Source organism: Halichoeres trimaculatus, unplaced genomic scaffold (genome assembly GCF_033239565.1).
Source record: "Halichoeres trimaculatus isolate MK-OKI-2021-1 unplaced genomic scaffold, fHalTri1.1 fHalTri1_scaffold_5, whole genome shotgun sequence".
Taxonomy (NCBI): Eukaryota; Metazoa; Chordata; class Actinopteri; order Labriformes; family Labridae; genus Halichoeres; species Halichoeres trimaculatus.
In genome coordinates, this window is record NW_027437183.1 from 7,763,317 (window position 1) to 7,781,672 (window position 18,356).

General features: G+C 38.7%; 1 protein-coding gene across 1 annotated transcript in view; it reads left to right on the forward strand.

Moving 5' to 3' along the window:
* The window catches only part of smarca2 (SWI/SNF related BAF chromatin remodeling complex subunit ATPase 2), a 67,210-nt gene that overhangs the window by 35,981 nt on the left and 12,873 nt on the right, over positions 1 to 18,356 (forward strand). Inside the window, exons 20-29 of the mRNA XM_074669747.1 lie at positions 191 to 304; positions 3,435 to 3,539; positions 4,549 to 4,635; positions 4,928 to 4,974; positions 7,100 to 7,266; positions 10,420 to 10,583; positions 11,757 to 11,984; positions 12,280 to 12,357; positions 15,123 to 15,341; positions 15,824 to 16,047. Coding sequence (XP_074525848.1) covers positions 191 to 304; positions 3,435 to 3,539; positions 4,549 to 4,635; positions 4,928 to 4,974; positions 7,100 to 7,266; positions 10,420 to 10,583; positions 11,757 to 11,984; positions 12,280 to 12,357; positions 15,123 to 15,341; positions 15,824 to 16,047 — 1,433 coding nt within the window. The remainder of the gene's footprint in view (positions 1 to 190; positions 305 to 3,434; positions 3,540 to 4,548; positions 4,636 to 4,927; positions 4,975 to 7,099; positions 7,267 to 10,419; positions 10,584 to 11,756; positions 11,985 to 12,279; positions 12,358 to 15,122; positions 15,342 to 15,823; positions 16,048 to 18,356) is intronic.

The following is an 18,356-nucleotide window of genomic DNA, read 5'->3' on the forward strand; positions in this document are numbered from 1 at the left end:
CAACGGGGTATCTTTAATGGGCCAGCTCACTCACCACAAATCCTGACTACCACTCAGTGCCTGAAAATGAGAAGACACACCTCTCCACACAAACAGGAAGACTCAGCTACAGAAGCGGTTGATTTGAAGCATGTCCCGAGAATGTGATTAAAGTTTTAACAAGTTATGTTGCTTCTTTTGACTTGTGTAGGTTGATCTAAATGAAGAGGAGACCATCCTGATTATTCGGCGTCTGCACAAAGTGCTCCGCCCCTTCCTGCTGAGAAGACTGAAGAAAGAGGTGGAGTCCCAGCTGCCAGAGAAGGTCAGGTTGAAGCTTCATATACATTCATACTGCATTGTTGTGTAGCTTTCAATTCATGGTCACATAAAGATCTGATAAACAAACGTGCTGATTTGTGCTTCAGTCACATTCACTTTTTAAAACAAACTGTATTGGCCTTTTCCACGACCTTTAAAATCACACCTCTTCACTTATTCAGTGACTGTTTAAGGTTGTAGCCTTAAAACTGCTGGAACAGGCAACTTCAGGCTGATAATATGAATTAAAAACACAGAGATGCCACTTTGTCAAGCAAAATGAGTCTGAATCAGCTCCTGATCAGAGATCCAGTGTCCAGTTACTTTAACTGCAGATATTTTCAACTTGACTTCTTGGTCTGACTGCAGTTGAATTTGAAGGCTGCCATCTGAAAGAAAAAACTGTTTGGTGAGTAATCTGATCAGGATGGCGATGTAGAAGTAATCTTGATTGAAAGGATAAATGTCATCCGAGCCCTGCTCCACTAAACCATCTTAAGGCTCTGATAAAGAAAATGTCATTACCCTCAAGCAGTGACAACTGAAAAAACTTTGAGAAATTATGTTTTGATAGGAAAGTGACTTTTGGGCAAAATATTTTGAGAAATACAGGAAGCCACTAACACAAAATTTAAAATTGGAGTTGTTATCTCTAAATTTTAGAAAATATCATTGATATAATTTGAAAAGTGCTGTTATTATTCTTTTGTTGCTAAAGCTTTAGATTATTATAAAAAAATAAGTGAAACTAAACAAACAAGTCAGTGAGAATGATACAGAGCAATTGATGTGGAACTTTTTGTTCTGTCTCCATATCAATCCCAGTCCAATTTATTTTAAAGTGGGCCTTAAAGTGATACCCCGGGATGGAACAAGTTGGGTCCTATCACAAGGTTTAGGGCAGATATTACCCCTACAGCAGTGTTTTTGTGTAGCAGAAGCCCATAGCACTTATTTAGCGGTGCTTTTGTGTGAAAGTAACGCGCTGAAAATTCTCTAAACAAAGTGTGAATGCAGATCGATATCTGAGATTTTTTCAGTGGGAGTCCGTCTATTTATGTGTTTGGTCAAGTAAAATATGGCCCCGTCTGAGTGCAGAGGAAACCGACTGGCGAGCAGGGAGGGGGTGTTTGGTGCAAGCCCTGGGCTTCTGCTGCACAAAAAGACTGCTATAGGGGTAATTTCTGCCCTAAACCTTGTGATAGGACCCAACTTGTTCCATCCCGGAGTATCACTTTAAAGTTCATTGATTACATTGTAAATAACACTTACACGGCACATTTACAGACAAACTTTGTTGAACTCATTGAGAAAGTCTCAATAAGGAATAAAGAGAAGGAGAAGATAAGAAAAGAGAACATTCTTGCAAAGCACCAAATATTTCCTTTCTGTTTAGGTTTCCATATTCATGTGTTCAAACGACTGTGTCAGTGCCCACAGAGTATATTGTTACAGATTTAAAAAAAAGGGTCAGTTTCCTCTTTATCATGCATTTTGTTTCAAGTTGTTTCTTACTAATACTACTACTTCTTGCACTTCATGAAGGGTTTTTTGTCCTTTGCATTAGATTCAGTCCTTTACCATATTGTTCCAAAGCTACCATCAATTTTAAACCCAGCACAAACTCAAGATGTGTATCGCTTACCAAACGTTTTTGAATTGTAGGACACTGGAAAACTCATAAAGTAATTGATTAACTAATTGTAAACACACAGGAATTAGAAAAGAAATAAGTCAACATGTTTTCTACCTGTCCATCTTTACGTCCTCCTCCTTCTTTGCAACATGTGTACATTAAAGCCCCTACCAAGTGGTTCAGTTTGGTTCGTCTCCACATGGCACACATTTCACAGCGAATCCACTGACTAATCCCGGGACAGATTTCCAAATAACCGAGACAAGCCGTCCCACTTTTTGGGACCCTTTTGTATGGGTGCCAGACTGAACTGATCCACTCTCAGAAGGTGGAGCTACAACATTGCAGTCTTCTCTGAAACAAAGCTTGATTGCACTTTGTATCCAAGAGCTACATGCCAATCACAGAGAGAATCAAATGCTTCATGTCTTCCATCGTTGCTCTTTGTTTACTGTGGTGTGTTTTCTTCTTCGTTGGATTTTTTAGCGGGGTACATTGTGTCGCGCTGCTACGGCGTCACACTATTATTAACAGCTGCAGCTTTCAGCATCAGGCTTACAAGCCACCTACCATGAGAGGGTACAGTTTGCTGTGGAAACGCAAACGGGATCAGGCTTAACCGTACCAAACCGTGACAAACCGCACTGAATCGAACCGGACTGCTTGGTGGAAACGCGGCTTAATAGTCTTTTTATGAATCAGCCTTCACATTACAAGTGAAGCTTAAAGTTGTCTTGCTTTGATTTTCTTCCTTACCTGAGTATAAACCTTTCAATAGAGACTAAGATATGAAACATTTAGAGGCGCCCTTCGTGTTGTGTTTTAGTTCTAAAACAAACAAAAAAAATCTGATAAGTTGCCTAGTATTTATCCAGCAAGTCACTTTTTCAGAATTTTTAAATGTCCTTTGGCTTTGACTGTACTTTCTGAGCAGAGGCGCCAACCAACTTCAATTCTATTAGCAGTAAATCCCAGTAAGTATGAGACCTTCAGAGCTGTCTAATTCTAATTTGAAAACACTCAGCGTCCAAAACTAAATTGGTCTCTAAAAGGCGTTTGATGGGAACTTTTATAGTGTATTAAGCTTCGCCTTCAGACGAAACAGACAGCCAGCAGTAAGGGACAGCTCAGGGCTGCTTTAGGAGACTGGAAGGAAATTGAAAAGCATTTCTACAACACATTCTCAGCTTTTTAGACACATCACTAGACAAAAACAAAAAACAAAACAGGCCGCGACTTTCAAAACATACTTCTGAGTTTAGCAGTTGTGAATGTTAGGCAGATTGATTTGACTAGAAAGTCTTTGTGTTTATTGTTTCCAGGTCTGAGCATAATGCCCCTCTCTTTCACTCCTTTGTTTTGTGTTTTCCTGCTCATTAACTTTTTCTCTGGTGTGATGAATGATGTGACTTTAGTGAAGAAACAGATGTGAGCTCTAACAGGCTCCTCTGAAAGGACACCCCTGTCTGATGTATTGTGTTTGTTGTCATTCACTCAGGTGGAGTATGTCATAAAATGTGACATGTCTGCCATACAGAAGGTTCTGTATCGCCACATGCAGAAAGGAATTCTTCTCACAGACGGCTCAGAGAAAGACAAGAAGGTAAACAGACTGAGACCCCTGTGGCTTTATCAGTGTGTCGTGCCGATATAACAATGCTCTCTCTGGCTTCCTGCTGTTTGACATCAGAAAAGTTTTGTGTTTTGGTGTAAGATGCCAACTTTACTCGTCTTTACACAATGTGTGATTGTTTAGATGTTTTGTCTGCAAAAGATGAAGAGTGTATGAGAAATTATATTCCATGTCAGAGGCTTGATCTGGACCATAGACTGTATAAAACATGGACGTAGCCTCCCCGATATCACCCGTCTGTTTATGAAACAGAAAATGAAGCGCATCGGCTATCGTGGCCATATTGGCAGTGGCAAGGGCTTCGCGTGCAGCTATGGGGCGCCTGTCAGTCATGTGACCCTGAGCTGTGCCTCTGATTGGGCGATCTTAATATGTTCAGAACGGCCGGCCTTTAAAAAAATTCACCCCCCCATGCAGAGTGTGCTGATAGTAAAATTAGAGACTCAGACAGGAGATGTTTTTTGAACCAGGCTGTAAATAGGTTAATTTATGCTTTAAAAACAGCTATTTTTGGCTTGCTGTGTATGTGACTTCTGGTACTTCTGGAGCCAGCCTCAAGCGGGCACTGGAGAAACAGCAGAGTTTGGCACTTCCGCATTGTCTCATATTCATAGACCGGAGGTTGCCGCTTATCTGGACCTTTACCTTTGTTTGTTTAGTTTTGAAAACCACTCATTGTCCTCTTACCACCTGGGATGTAAACTGCAAAGATTTCCAAGAAAGTTAGAGTAAAGGCCTTAGAATCCTCTTGAATATAAGTAGAAAAAGCAAAACATTTCCCTGATTTGAGGACTGTTCTTATAACAGCCATGTCTCAAACAAAGTCATAAGTCCAAGAGATTAGAGACAACAGTATCACAGCGTTGTTTTTATCTTGTCTCCTATATCACGCATGGCCTGGAGAAATCTTTTGTACATGCTTGAACTCGCATCATTTTTCCATCCTGTTGTCTTTATGTAATGATCTGTTTATTTTCAGGGCAAAGGTGGAGCAAAGACCCTGATGAACACCATCATGCAGCTGAAGAAGATCTGCAACCATCCGTACATGTTCCAGCACATTGAGGTGAGTTCTGCACATTTAAAGTTTTTAGTTAACTGTCACAAGTGTATACGTTTTTTTCAAGCAAAGAGCTGCTCTCGTCTTGGAAAAACAAAACTGAAACCATAAATTAATTCAATCTAAGATAGGACTTTTAATCATTATGCCTAAGGAGGCTCAAACTCCCTTACCCGTATTTTGACAGACAGCTTAAAGAATCCCTGTAGAAGTTTATCCCCAGGACATCCTGATAAAAATTCAGGGGATGTTTAAAAAGTCTCTTCTTGTTATAAGTGATAAATGTTTTCTTTGACAGGAGTCTTTTGCCGAGCACTTGGGCTATCCAAATGGAATAATCAATGGGTGAGCTTCTTTTTGCATATTCAACTTCATTTCACTTTACTTTTATAACACAGAGCCGAGAGTATTTGATGTCACAAATCCTGGATTCATTGTACTCACAGATGATTTATTCGGTGAATCAGAAAGGAGCAGCCTTCTTTGAATTTTACCATAAGTAATATTAAAATTGTCCACAAGATGGATGATATGTATTATCTAAAAAAGAAGATTAATTTGGCTGCAGTTAAAAGAAATAGAGGCTCAAAATCAGTCTATGTAAGTTTTTGAGACTTCCTAACAATGAAAGGTTTTTAAGAAAGGGATATGTAACTACATAATGTCTGAGTTTTATCACTTTTTATTTGTTCACTACAGCTTTGATAAAAAATATTAGCTTATACCAACATTTTAGGTTATTAACTACATATTAACAACTTGAATTAGTTAGTGGTTGGTTGGTAAAGTTGTCCCTGAACATTAAATATGAAGTTGTAAAGGAATGAGGTTTGAATTAATTAGCTCCAAATGTAATTTTGTCAAAGTGTCTTACCTTTTGAAATGTTCAGAGGACCTCATGATGGAGGAGCCAAGTTATCTGAACGATTTTCATTCTTTTCAACAACCTGTTAAGAGAAGCTGCTTTCAGAACAAAACCTGTTTTTATTAATCTAATTAATGTGATTTCATTTACTAAAGAAACTTCATCATCTCTGATTAAAAAACCTTGACATTTATCATGGGCTTTGTGCTGGCATTCACTCTGTTTAATTGAAACAGTGCAGTGATTGAACAGCTTCTCTGAACGCACCTGAAGATAATTACTTGCTCTAAATGGATAGTGATTATGCATAGAAGTTAACCAGATGTGTTAACAGTCAAGTTTGAGGAGTGACACATCTTACAAGTTATCACTCAGCCTTCACCTCTTTGCGCCCCTGCAACAAAACAGCGTGATGGTGGAAAAGAGACGTTTATAGCAGCTTTGTACACAGCAGACACAGAGCAGCTTTTGAAATAACACACGGCACACCAGAAGGGAAGCTTTCTGTGGATTAAACTGATAAAATATCACACCTTTACGTCACATCTTTTCAGGTGAATGAAACGTAAGAGCTTGAAGATTTTTGGACTTGACATCGCCATCTAGTGTGTGTGCATACCCTCGGTTCAACCATGCACACCGAGCTTCAAAATTGAAACATTTCATGTGATTTTTAGATGATCCAAAAAGAAATTTCTTCTTTTCAAAGGCGTTAGAATATGACTTACTTTAAAATTAAGAGTTAAGGAAACTTAAGAAATACAAACATCCACTTGCAGCATCATTATCGTCTGTTAGAGGAGCACAGATCTTCAGTTTATGCAGTGGGAGGTGTTGTTGACACAGTTGGGGGCGTCTGTGAAACTGGTTGTAACAGACTGAGACATACTAATTTGAAATAATGAGTTGTGTGGTCTGTCTGTGTCCCAATGTGTGGGCCGTTATGTTGATATGACAAGCTGTTTTCAAAATCCAGCCTTTAATAGATCCGTTTTATTTTTTTTATTTATTTGTCTTTTGGTTGTTTGGGCTTTTTGCTTTTAAGAAAGACAGGAGAAGACTGTAGCCGCTGGACATGGACTCCTCCTGCTACTGACTGATCCAAACCACTGCTACAGATCTGGGTTATTAAATTTTCGTGCATGCATCTGACTAAATGAGAAGTGTTAGCCTCTTCTTCAAAATATCTGGTGAATCTTCAGAACCAGTGTCTGAAAAAGCTGAAGATGATGAGTTTAAAATAAAGGAAACGTATTTGTGTTGATGAAAAGAGAAAACCTTGCCAAACCTATGGTACCTGCTGGCTGTAGTATGATATCTCTGGTTACTTTAAGAATTTATGTCAAAATTGCTGCAATCATCCACCCGAAGCAAATTAAACTTTGCAGGCTTCTTAAAAATCAATTACTCAAATATTCTAAAAACTCAGGTTAAATGAAGTGTTTTCATTGATGTTTACCCCCCACAGAGCTGCCACAACAAAACAAAGTCTGATTCTTTCATATTTACAGGCTAAAAGGTTGCATTAGAGTTTCATGGTTCATTTATAATCATGAAAAATGCATTTTTTGTTTTACATTTTTAATCTGGTTTATCTCCAACCAGGCCTGATCTGTATCGAGCCTCTGGCAAGTTTGAGCTCCTGGACCGCATCCTGCCAAAGCTTCACGCCACAAACCACAGAGTACTTCTCTTCTGCCAAATGACGACTCTCATGACGATCATGGAGGACTACTTCAGCTACCGCAACTTCCAGTATTTACGCCTCGATGGTAAGCTCAAATCCCAACTAGTGTCTTTATGAGTTTGTCAAGGGGAAACTTGAATTTCAACACAACAGAAAAGTAAGAAAAGGCAGCCCAGAAGATCAAGAAATAAATACAATTATTTGATATTTACACGTGAAAATTCCCAGAAATGGAAGTAAAAAGACTTCAGGGTCTCAAAAGAACATGTGCTTGTAATGAAATGTTCTTACCCATTAAATACAACACAATGAAAACAACTCTGCAGTGCCAAACTGAACCACAACAAAGAAGAAAAATATTCCAAAGAAAAATTATGGAAAGATCTGGACTAGTTCTCCTGAAAAAAGGAAATTGGTAAAACAATAAGTGGTAACTTTTCATTATTTTATATGGCCTTTTCAAGCTTTGATGCATGAAATGTGCTTTAGTTATGAACAGTTTTGTATTTAGAAGTAAACTGTAAAAATTCAGTCCTTCTTTCACCAAGTTTGCAGCTCTTAGTGTTCTGATGATTTGAAAATAAGTCAGTGAAGTAAACTTTATTTCAGTCACAGAGTGCTTCACAAAGACAAAACAAACAGAAAAAATGAAATGAAGAAAACAGACAGCACAACAGTGGTGAGGTTCCACACAGTGAAGAAAGAGACACACAGCTCCTCCTTTCTTTATCTCTAATGATGTTTTATCAGTTTACATCTTCAAAAAGGGAAAAAGGCAGCTGCCCACATATACTTGATGGGACATCTATGTAGGAGAGAATTGTTTTCAACAGATTGAAGTTGCGTCATTATTTTACTTCTGAGAACACCAACACAAAAATAACTTTGTTTCCAAACACAAGCAATTCTACCATAAACTTTTTTGTTGACTTGCGAATAAGGACATTACAAATATAACTGCTGAACCACAATACGACCCACCTCCAAATTTCATAAAGAATGAAGGCCTGCCTTACAGGTACTAGGGAATGATGACGATTTTTTGGTTTTATCAAATGGACTCACAAAGTTGTTGGTATCTGACAAGAGAAGAGAGGAGAAGAGAAGAACAGAAATGACACTCTGTCACTTGTTCAACACAAGACTTTAAAAAAGGATCATGGCTTTACCTCCTGTTTCCATAAAAGAATGATCTTGTATTTGATAGATGAAGTTTAGTTTTCCATACTGCAAGGATATACCACCCTATCTAAGATACATGAATCGTTAACTCATTGGCTGCTGGCCATTTTCAGCACATATTGCCCGATCTTTCACGACACAAGTAAAATACTTTTCTATGACTATGTAAACACCAAAACTAGCTAAGAAGAGTGGAATCTAGGGCTGAACGATTTTAAGAAAAGATTGAATTGCGATTTTTCTGGCAGATATTGTGATTTCAATTCAATTCACGATTTTCTTCAAATCAAGCTTTGGGATATTCACATGTAGGGCTGAAGGATTTTAGGAGAAGATCTAATTTTTCTGGCAGATATTGCAATTCACAATTTTTTAATCATCAATAGTGATGATAAATAATCTGTTTTCATCAACTTCTACTCCTAAACAGAGGTGTTGTTGACCTGCTTACCAGCACTTTTAACACATAGATTTTCTACAAATTTGTAAAACAGAATGTGTATAATACTTGACACAACAGATCTTGAGTCAGTCAGGAGCACTGCAAAAAATTGTTGCTTTGGCGATCTCAAAATTGCATTGTCTAAAATTGCGATTTCGATCTGAAAACGATAAATTGTTCAGCCCTAGTGGAATCTCTTCTTTTATGTCTCTCCCTGTTTTTGATTTTAAAAAAAAGAAAGAAAAAACATATTTTTTTGATTGCGTCATCCTCAGTCGGAGCGTGAGCTGCCTAAACTTCTCTGACTTGCAGCGTCTCGCTGTGTCTCTGTCATCCCACATCTTCTCCTCATATCCATGCTGAGCTCTCATCCAAAAAGCGCACTGCTCTCACCCACAGTAGTTTACAAGCATGATTTTGATTGACAAGCTCCGCCAGACCCTGCCTTCCCCTGCTGAAAAGCATATTTTACTTCGCTGTAAACGGTTGTAATCCAATTGATGTTTAAAGTAACAATGGCAGCAAATGAGTTAACTATCAGCTTACACCTTATATGTCTTTTTGTCGTTATAAATACTAGAAGTTTCCTGAGTAAATTCTTTATGTATTTTAACAAATTTGTTAAACTGGGTGCCCTGATCCTTGTTTTACTCCTTCACCTCAGCCTCTTAGAGTTGCAGAGTTGTTCTCCTTAATGACAGCAGAGTTCAACAGTGGGGACAGTTTTCTGCACGTGAAGCTCTAAATGAGTGTAAATGTCAAAGATTATTTGGGAACACCGGTGTGACTGACTCTGCTCTAACTGCAAGGTTCACATGACACAGATTTACAACAATGTGATGATCACAAATCTGAAATCTAACCCAACACGCCTCTTGCTGTGTGTATATAAGAACCGCATAAAGATTCATGACTTTTTCCAAAAAGCTGTTTGATATCTGACACCAAGGCTCTTGTAATCCTTTGATGCCTTTGTGTATTTGCTTTGTTTAAAAGATTAATTTCTCATTTCTAACTGAAGCTGAGGCCGAATAAAAGAATAATAATCCTTCACACTGAGCTTTGGGATCCTCACCACGCACACTGTATGATAACTACATTCAGCGTCTCACAAAAATTAATCATTTCAGCCTCTAGTTCTGGAAACAGTGGCTGGAGTTATCTGAGGAGAGTTTAAAGATTCATTTAAGGATCTTTGTAAAACTGAAGCTACAAACCAAGTGAGTGCAAAGGGAGCTTTAAACAGAGGTCAAGGCTGCTTTCTGACACATCAGTATTGATAAGATTCTACTTTTAATCTGTAATATTTCACATGTAAGGGAGAAGAAAATCACCTGAAAATGAGTCAAAAACAGAAGAACAACTGAGCTGAGAGCTTGTGATCCTTTTTAGTTGGTTTTGTCACTTTTTGAAACCTTTCCTGATTAGAGACTCTTAATGGCCTTTTCCAAACAGCAGCACTGAAACGGTTTAATTGGTCAGAAAAAAGACTGTGTGACATTTCTTCTTTCCCAACAACAACCCACTCTGGAGCAAAAGATCAAGACAAAGTTCAAGCAGACTTGATCAAACTTAATTTGACAGACTCACATAGATACTTCTGTGTTGTGTCAGGAACCACAAAGTCTGAAGACAGGGCGGCACTTCTGAAGAAATTTAATGAGGAAGGATCTCAGTACTTCATCTTCCTGCTCAGCACCAGAGCTGGTGGGCTCGGACTCAACCTGCAGGCTGCGGACACAGTCGTCATCTTTGACAGCGACTGGAATCCACATCAGGTATGTTTGTCACAAGATTTAAGATGACTCTCACTTACGATGAAGTTTCTTGGTGTTGCACTCCTCAAAGATTGAACAGTTTGAGGAACAGAGCTACAGAGAGAGACGGCAACTCTACTTCAAGGATGCTTTTTGAACTTACTTTGTCAAAGTTCTTTTATCACCATAAACAACACCATGCAGACACACAACAACCTGTCCCACGCTTTTGAGTGTCTTCGTGCTTGTTATTGTGCTGAGATCTGGTCAACAAGGTCTGATTGAAGCAGCCACAGACACCTCACTCAGGCTCCAACATATCTCATTTTAACAGAAAACATCAAAGTCAGAGCTGTGTTGTCTGAGTTTTTATGTCACTTACTCCTAATGAATCATTCAAATGTGAACTTGGTTGTAATGAAACACTTGCAGACACCTTCTCTTAAATCTTTCCTCTGAGCCTGGCAGTAGAATACAACTTTATTTATTGCAACGTCTGTCACAACAGCCTGTTGCAGTAATTTAATTAGCAGCAAAATATGCAAATGAGATCAACTGTGGCTCATTTACACCTCGAGTCTTTGTATTTGCCCAGCATTTTGGCTCCTGACAGATGGAAAAAAGTCCTACGAAAAAGAGTAATTACCTCATTTTCAGAAGCTTAAAAACTGGAATCCAGATAAACTTTCAGATCTTTGAATATCTGTGGCTAAATATTTACAAAATGCAAAACTCTCTTTGTATCTTCTCTATTTGTATTCTGAGTGTACAACCAGACAGATCACGACCACAGTGGCACAAAAGTTGTTCTCTTTGTGAGGACTAAAGTCTGAAACTCTAAATAAAGGGTCAGTGTTTGCTGCCACACAGGTGCAGAACCTACCTGCATGTGTCCCAGAAGACAAATGTTGGAGATTTGCCTTTAATCAGTAGCTTTCAGTAGCTTGTGTGTCGGTGCTACAACAAACAGGAGTGGCTTTGATTGTCTTGTTTGTTTGCTGATGAGGGAAAGAGGGAGGGCCACTTTTTTGGTGTTAGTTTTTGTCTTTTTGTCATTTAAATAGCACCAAAGAGAGAAAAAGAAAGAAAAACAGGGATTAAAAAAGGTGGCGTAGGAGTAAATCGTTATGAAGTCATCATCTTATGATACACAAACAGCTGATTTTATGTTGTGTTTCCTTTCATCACCTCCAGGACCTCCAGGCTCAGGACAGAGCTCACCGCATCGGTCAGCAGAACGAGGTGCGGGTGCTCCGTCTCTGCACCGTCAACAGCGTGGAGGAGAAAATCTTGGCAGCTGCCAAATACAAACTGAACGTGGATCAGAAGGTCATCCAGGCCGGCATGTTCGACCAGAAGTCCTCCAGCCACGAGCGCCGCGTCTTCCTGCAGGCCATTCTGGAGCACGAGGAGCAGAATGAGGTAATGTTTTCGTCTTCAGGACATCTGAGGAAGAAGTGGTGGTTCAATAATTATAAGAGTCCCTGAATACACGTTGTTGCTCGAGTTGATCAAAGTGTTCTGGTTGTGATTTAATCGCTGCATGTCTGAAAGCAGCTTCTTTGATTTGATCAGGGAGCTAAATTTCTCAGCTTTGTGAAGCAGAGGCAGATATATAATTGGTATCTGATAAAATCTGTATGCAGCCTGATTTGTTTTTCTTTTTAATTCACTTTTAAAAAACTCTCAACTCGTGTTTTTTCAACTGCAACGGCAGGAAGAAGATGAAGTACCTGATGATGAGACCCTGAACCAGATGATTGCTCGCAATGAGGATGAATTTGAGCTCTTTATGGTAAGAAAAACAAATTCTGGGTTGTCTAATACACTTTGAAATGAAGGTCAAAAAGATTTTAAAATTCATTCATCGAAAAGAGGAAGGTGAAGGCCATTTTTTTCATCGTCATCAAAATAAACCATCCTCATCATCTCAAGGTCTCCGTCTTTGTTAAACTTTTAGACAAGTGTCTCTTCAATTAGAGGCTACTTGTCCAAAAGTAATGAGTGAACTGCTGTAGGGCTGGTTTTAATCTGTGCTTAAAATGTTTGATCAAATTAGATTCATTCAGCTCACATTGGCTATATTTTGTGCTAGAGATGCCTGACATTGGATTTTTTGCTGATATCTGATATGCTGAAATTTAACAACTCATTAAGCCAATACTGATATTTTTTTCTGTGCACATAATTGCAGAGATTATCAACTGGCTTCTGCATTGGAAGTAGCATATTGTTTTATGGTGCATACTCTTATCACATTTAGTATGCAATATTCATCTCATCGGGGGCGTCGGTGGCGCAGTTTGAGAATGCGCTTGGACGGTGATCGGAAGGTTGCAGGTCCCAGCTCTGGGCGACACATGGCGATGTGTCCTTGGGCAAGACACTTAACCCCTAGTTGCTCCCACTGCTGTGTCACTGGTGTGTGAATGGGTATGAAAGGGCGTGACTGTATTAGAGATACTGATGGATAGCTATCATAGTAAAAATTGGATCCATCAGTGAATGAATGTGAGCGCGAATGGGTGTGGATGGGTAAGTGTGACCTGTTATGTAAAGCAGCTTTGAGTAGTCCATGACTAGAAAAGCGCTTTATAAGCTCAAGTCCATTTACCATTTATCTTCATGCAATATAAACTTCAAAATGTATATTTAGTTATAAGAATTGCTTTCAAAGAGAAAAATTCAAAAAGAGAAATCCTGCTTGAAAACTCCATGCTACTCTTCCTGAGAAAACCATAGCGATACACACAATTTTGGCCAATTTCATAATTGACAGTCAGTAAACATAGCCTGTGTTCACAGGAAACATATGAGCAGTGCAATTGTACAGCAATGAAACCCAATTTGAATAAAATGGTTTGCTGTGGTAAATGGTAAATATGCCTAAAGTAGTACATGTGCCTTGCACATAGCTGCTTAAATTTAACTTTAACTTGAAACAAATATGGGACTACTCATTGTGCAAACCAAATCACAAAAAGCTAAAAAAATATCTGCAGCTTCAGCCCATTATTTGATTGGTTTATCGTATCGGCAGACTTTGGAGTTTTGGCCAATATTGCATATTTTATTTTTAAGCCAATATCAACTAAGACCGATAACGTGCCAATTAGAGCCTGACCGATTAATCGGGCTGATTATGCCTGTCATCTATTAATCAACATCAGCCAAAATGTAGCCGATTATAAATATTTTGCTCCATGGAGATTCTGTCACTCCTGCTCATGTGTGTCTGTGTGTTGGGCTGCACACTGCCCGCCCCCTCCGTCCACCATTATGTAATGTAAGACCATAGAATGGCGTTTTAACATCGTGTGAGTTGCTTTTTTGAGAGATAAACAGAGATAAATGCTACTGTTAATTCACACAACCACCGTTATCTAATGTAAAACTATAATACGGCGTTTTAATGTTGTGTAAGTTGCTCATGGTGTGTTTACATTTTTAATTTTTTTTAATACTTTGTGGGTTTAAAGTTTGACTTATTTATTTAAGGTGTTTACAGTTTGACTCCTTTATTTATTATTGTGTTTACAGCTTGTTCTTATTTATCATTGGTTTACACTACAGTTCTTATGTTGAAAGTTTTATAATTTAAGTTCCTTGTTTTAATTTAATAGTGTTCTGTCTCTGTCTTGAATCATATGGGTATTATAATGATTTGTGATTATATACAATATATATCCTGTGTATATCAATGAATTTATCATATATATCAGCCTATATATCGAATATTGGTCGATATACCGGATATCAGTCGATATATCGGATATCAGCTTTTTTTTTTGCTCCCAGTATTAGTATCGGCATCTGCCCCAAAAATCCCATATCGGTCGGGCTCTAGTGCCAATAATATCCTGCATCCCTATTTTGTGTTGAAATATATATCAAAGATCCCCAGACATCTAGATTCATTAACAGCAAGTCAGAAGTTTCCTGAAAATGATTCAGTCACACTTTTAGGCAGGGATTTTTTTCTGACGAGCAACCATGAGTGTGATGAATAGGTCATCACCTACCATGGCAGTCATTGAACTCGGTTCAGGTGCTGCATTCAAAGAGGTAAAATTCTCCTCCAGCAGCCAGTTTCACTCTCACAGTCAGCTGTTGTGTGTGTATGCATCAGATCAGGCAGTTTCTGCTCATCTTCCTCACATATTGTCTGCTTCTGTGTTCAAGAAAACTTGTGCTGACAGATTTTTGATCTGCTCTCAGATTTTTTTTGTGCTACAACTAGTCAGAAATCAAGATACTCCAACAAATATAAATCTTGGAGTAAAGTTAAAAAAACAAGCCTCCAATCCAATGCAATGTCTGCTCTTTAACAGTGAGTAGCATTTGTTTCTGTGTGAGCTAAGATGAAAACATCCAGCTCAAATGTCCACACGTGAGAGCATGCAAAAACATTATTACCAAAAACAAATAAAGATTTTGAACACAGAAGTACTGGTACTGTAGTTCAAATCTGCTTCCAGAGTTCCTTGTTTGTCGTAAAGCATAAAGATTTAGACCACCATCCTCTGTTAGTTCTGATTATCTTTATGTTACACTCTGCAGCGCATGGACATGGACCGCAGACGAGAGCACGCCAGGAACCCCAAGCGTAAACCTCGCCTCATGGAGGAGGATGAGCTGCCTTCCTGGATCATCAAAGACGACGCTGAGGTCGAACGGCTCACATACGAGGAGGAGGAGGAGAAGATGTTCGGTCGAGGCTCACGCTGCCGCCGGGACGTGGACTACAGCGATGCTCTCACTGAGAAACAGTGGCTTCGGGTAAAGTATACACATTTGTTTCTCCAAAGTAAATCATAAAAAACTTTTTCCTGTGTTCTGTCGTTCAGCACATGATGGTCCCTGTAGTTTTTAATAAATTCTGCTCAAGCACAAGCAATCAATCATCCAGGACAAGATTTAATACAGAGTTTGTCTCAGACTGATGCCAACAGCAGGCGACTCACTCACAACAAACACACCATGAGAGACGTGTCACCAGGGTGGATCCATTTTATCGACTTGGGCTGGAGTGATTTTGAGAGACAAGAATTAAAGAAAAAAGCTTTGAGACAAACGTGGCACAATGTTTTAACTGTTAACTATAGTTAAGAGAGTTTCTTATTAAAATTGGATAATTACAAAGAGAACAGTTAGCCCAGCTGAAGAAATTAAAAGTAGAAAGTGGGGAATATCTTCAGAAACTTCACAACCAGAGATCAAATCTGCGTGTGTCTTTGATCTGGGTCTTTTTTTAACCCCAGGCCATCGAGGATGGAAACCTGGAGGAGATGGAGGAAGAAATCCGGCTGAAGAAGCGCAAACGTAAGAGACGTCAAGACAAGGACTCATCAAGCAGAGACGAAGGGAGCTCCAAGGCCAAAAAGAGACGTGGGCGTCCTCCAGCTGAGAAGCTTTCTCCCAACCCCCCGAAACTCACCAAGCAAATGAACACCATCATCGATACGGTCATCAACTACAGAGACGGGTAAGGAGATTTATTTCTGCTGTAAATCTCTATGAATTTAATCCACAGGGGTGGTGTTTCTGTTTTTAAATTTCCCTTTGATGCATCTTCTCCTCTGACCAAACAACCAAAAGAAAACACATTTATTGTTTATCTGTTTGACATTCTGTTTCATGGGGTTGTTTTCTATCAAGGAAAACATTTCAATAGACACCTGACAGAATTAGATTTTCATTTCTTCTCTTTGCAATCTAAGAAGTCATTAAGCTTTCTTGATTCATGCTCGGTTTAATTTGAAACATGACAAAACCCTGATGTCTTCCCTCTGTCTGATCTCCTCTGTCTAATGATACTTCCTTATGAAGAGTCACAACCATTTCCAGGCCGTGTTCTGGTTAAAAATTGTCAGAGATTACCTTTTAGCTGTTGGTTAAGATTAACCAAACTTCTCTGCTTCCTCTCTGACTGGGAAAATGATCACTTAGACTTTGCCAGCACAAACACGGGTCCTGAATTTATCGCCACACAGAAAGAAGAAACGGATGCAGAGTTTGTTTCTAACCCAAGCCCCGATTGAATGCAAGTAGGTTGTGTTTATAAAAACACAGCAACATACAGTGACAAACACAGAAACAGATCATAGGACTCTGAATTCTGCGTCCAGTTTTATTTTTTGCTTCGACCTCTTGAATCCAAACAATTATCCAACTCTATGAGCAGTTTTTCTCCTGCTGTGATCTCAATTATAGTAATGGATTGAAGTCATTTTCTGTGTTCTTACCAACACAGGAAAATCAGACTTAATTTTTCCTTAAATTTTGGTGCACAAGGCTAATTTTTTATACAATTTTTTTAATCTAAAAAGTAGGGATGCCCTGATCTGATACACTGACCAGTATTGGCGCCCAATATGACTATTTTAGGAGGATTGGGTAGCATCAGATTTCCTTACGTGACCCGATCCAGTTTTCACCTGTTTTCAGCACCGTCACACTTTACGGCTGCTGTAAATCAAACCACGTTGCAAACACGTCCGCTGTGTGGGACTACTTCTCTTTGGAAAGCAATCATAGTGAAACAGCGTCTTGCAACATTTGTAAAGTGAGTGTTCCTGGAGGAGGTACCAACAGGGCTCACTTTAATACAACAAATATGATTAATCATTTACAGCAGAATCACCAAAAGGAGTACAGGATTTATCAGAGAAAGATATAGTGTGGGATTGGTATCGCATCAGTATCGGATTGTATCAGCACACCATCAACACATACACATATCAACACATACCATGAAAAAAATCAGACTTTTCTATCTCTGGTCTTGGCCATGTCTCTGTAAAGCATGCAGGATTATGCTTTGAAGAATAAAGTGGAAAACAAACAGCAAAACAGTAAATCTTCCCATTTTAGAAACTTTGGTTAGAACCAGAGATGTTTAGAAACAGTGTAAAAATACTTTGTCTGCTTCACTTTAGTAGAAATTTTGGGTGTCTATTAGGGCTGCACGATTCTGGCTTAAAATTGAGATCACGATTCAGGCACAATTCTTTTTACAAAGTTTTTATTGCACTGATGACCTGTAAAAAAAAAAAAAAAAAAACAACATTGAAATTGTCATTTGTGGGTATTGACGAGATCTTACCGATATCAATGCCCTTATTGATCTGATTTTTCATTGATTCCTTTAATTTCTCCCTTAAATATTCTGTGTACAGAAAGTAGCTTTACAGGTTTTCTGTCTACAACATTTTATTGAGTTTTAAGTAATTAAATATGGAATTGATCACTGGGTCTAGAAATCTCTGGACATAAATAAATGAAAATAAGTACAAATTGCACATCAGGTAACGTCGATTGTAGGCCATCTAGTGGCTGGAAGTGGTTAAAGCACTGAGTTGTAGTTACCCTGTCAGCTATGAGCCTGTCTCAAAAACGTTTTCCATCAAGTTTTCTGGCATTAAGAGATCTAAGTGTTGTTCACAAAGAGTAACTGTGATATGCTTCTGAAATGAAAGTTGAAATGCTGTTCTGAAGCTGAAGTTGTATCAACATATGCTAACAGCTAGCAAATCAATGCAATTTCCCATACGTTAGCATCACTATAGACCCCTGTGGCACGGCCTGAGGTCTTATCCTTAATGGCGTCTGTTTCCCTTACATTACTTTATTTTTTATCATTTTTCATGTGAAACCAGAACTTATATACTTGAGTTGATTCTATAAAGTCTACAAAAGCCATTTCAAACTCTAGTGGCTATACTTCTTCCTGAGTTATGAATGTGAATACTTTTGACACCTCTGCTTGGAACATATTTCCAAAACTGTCAAGGT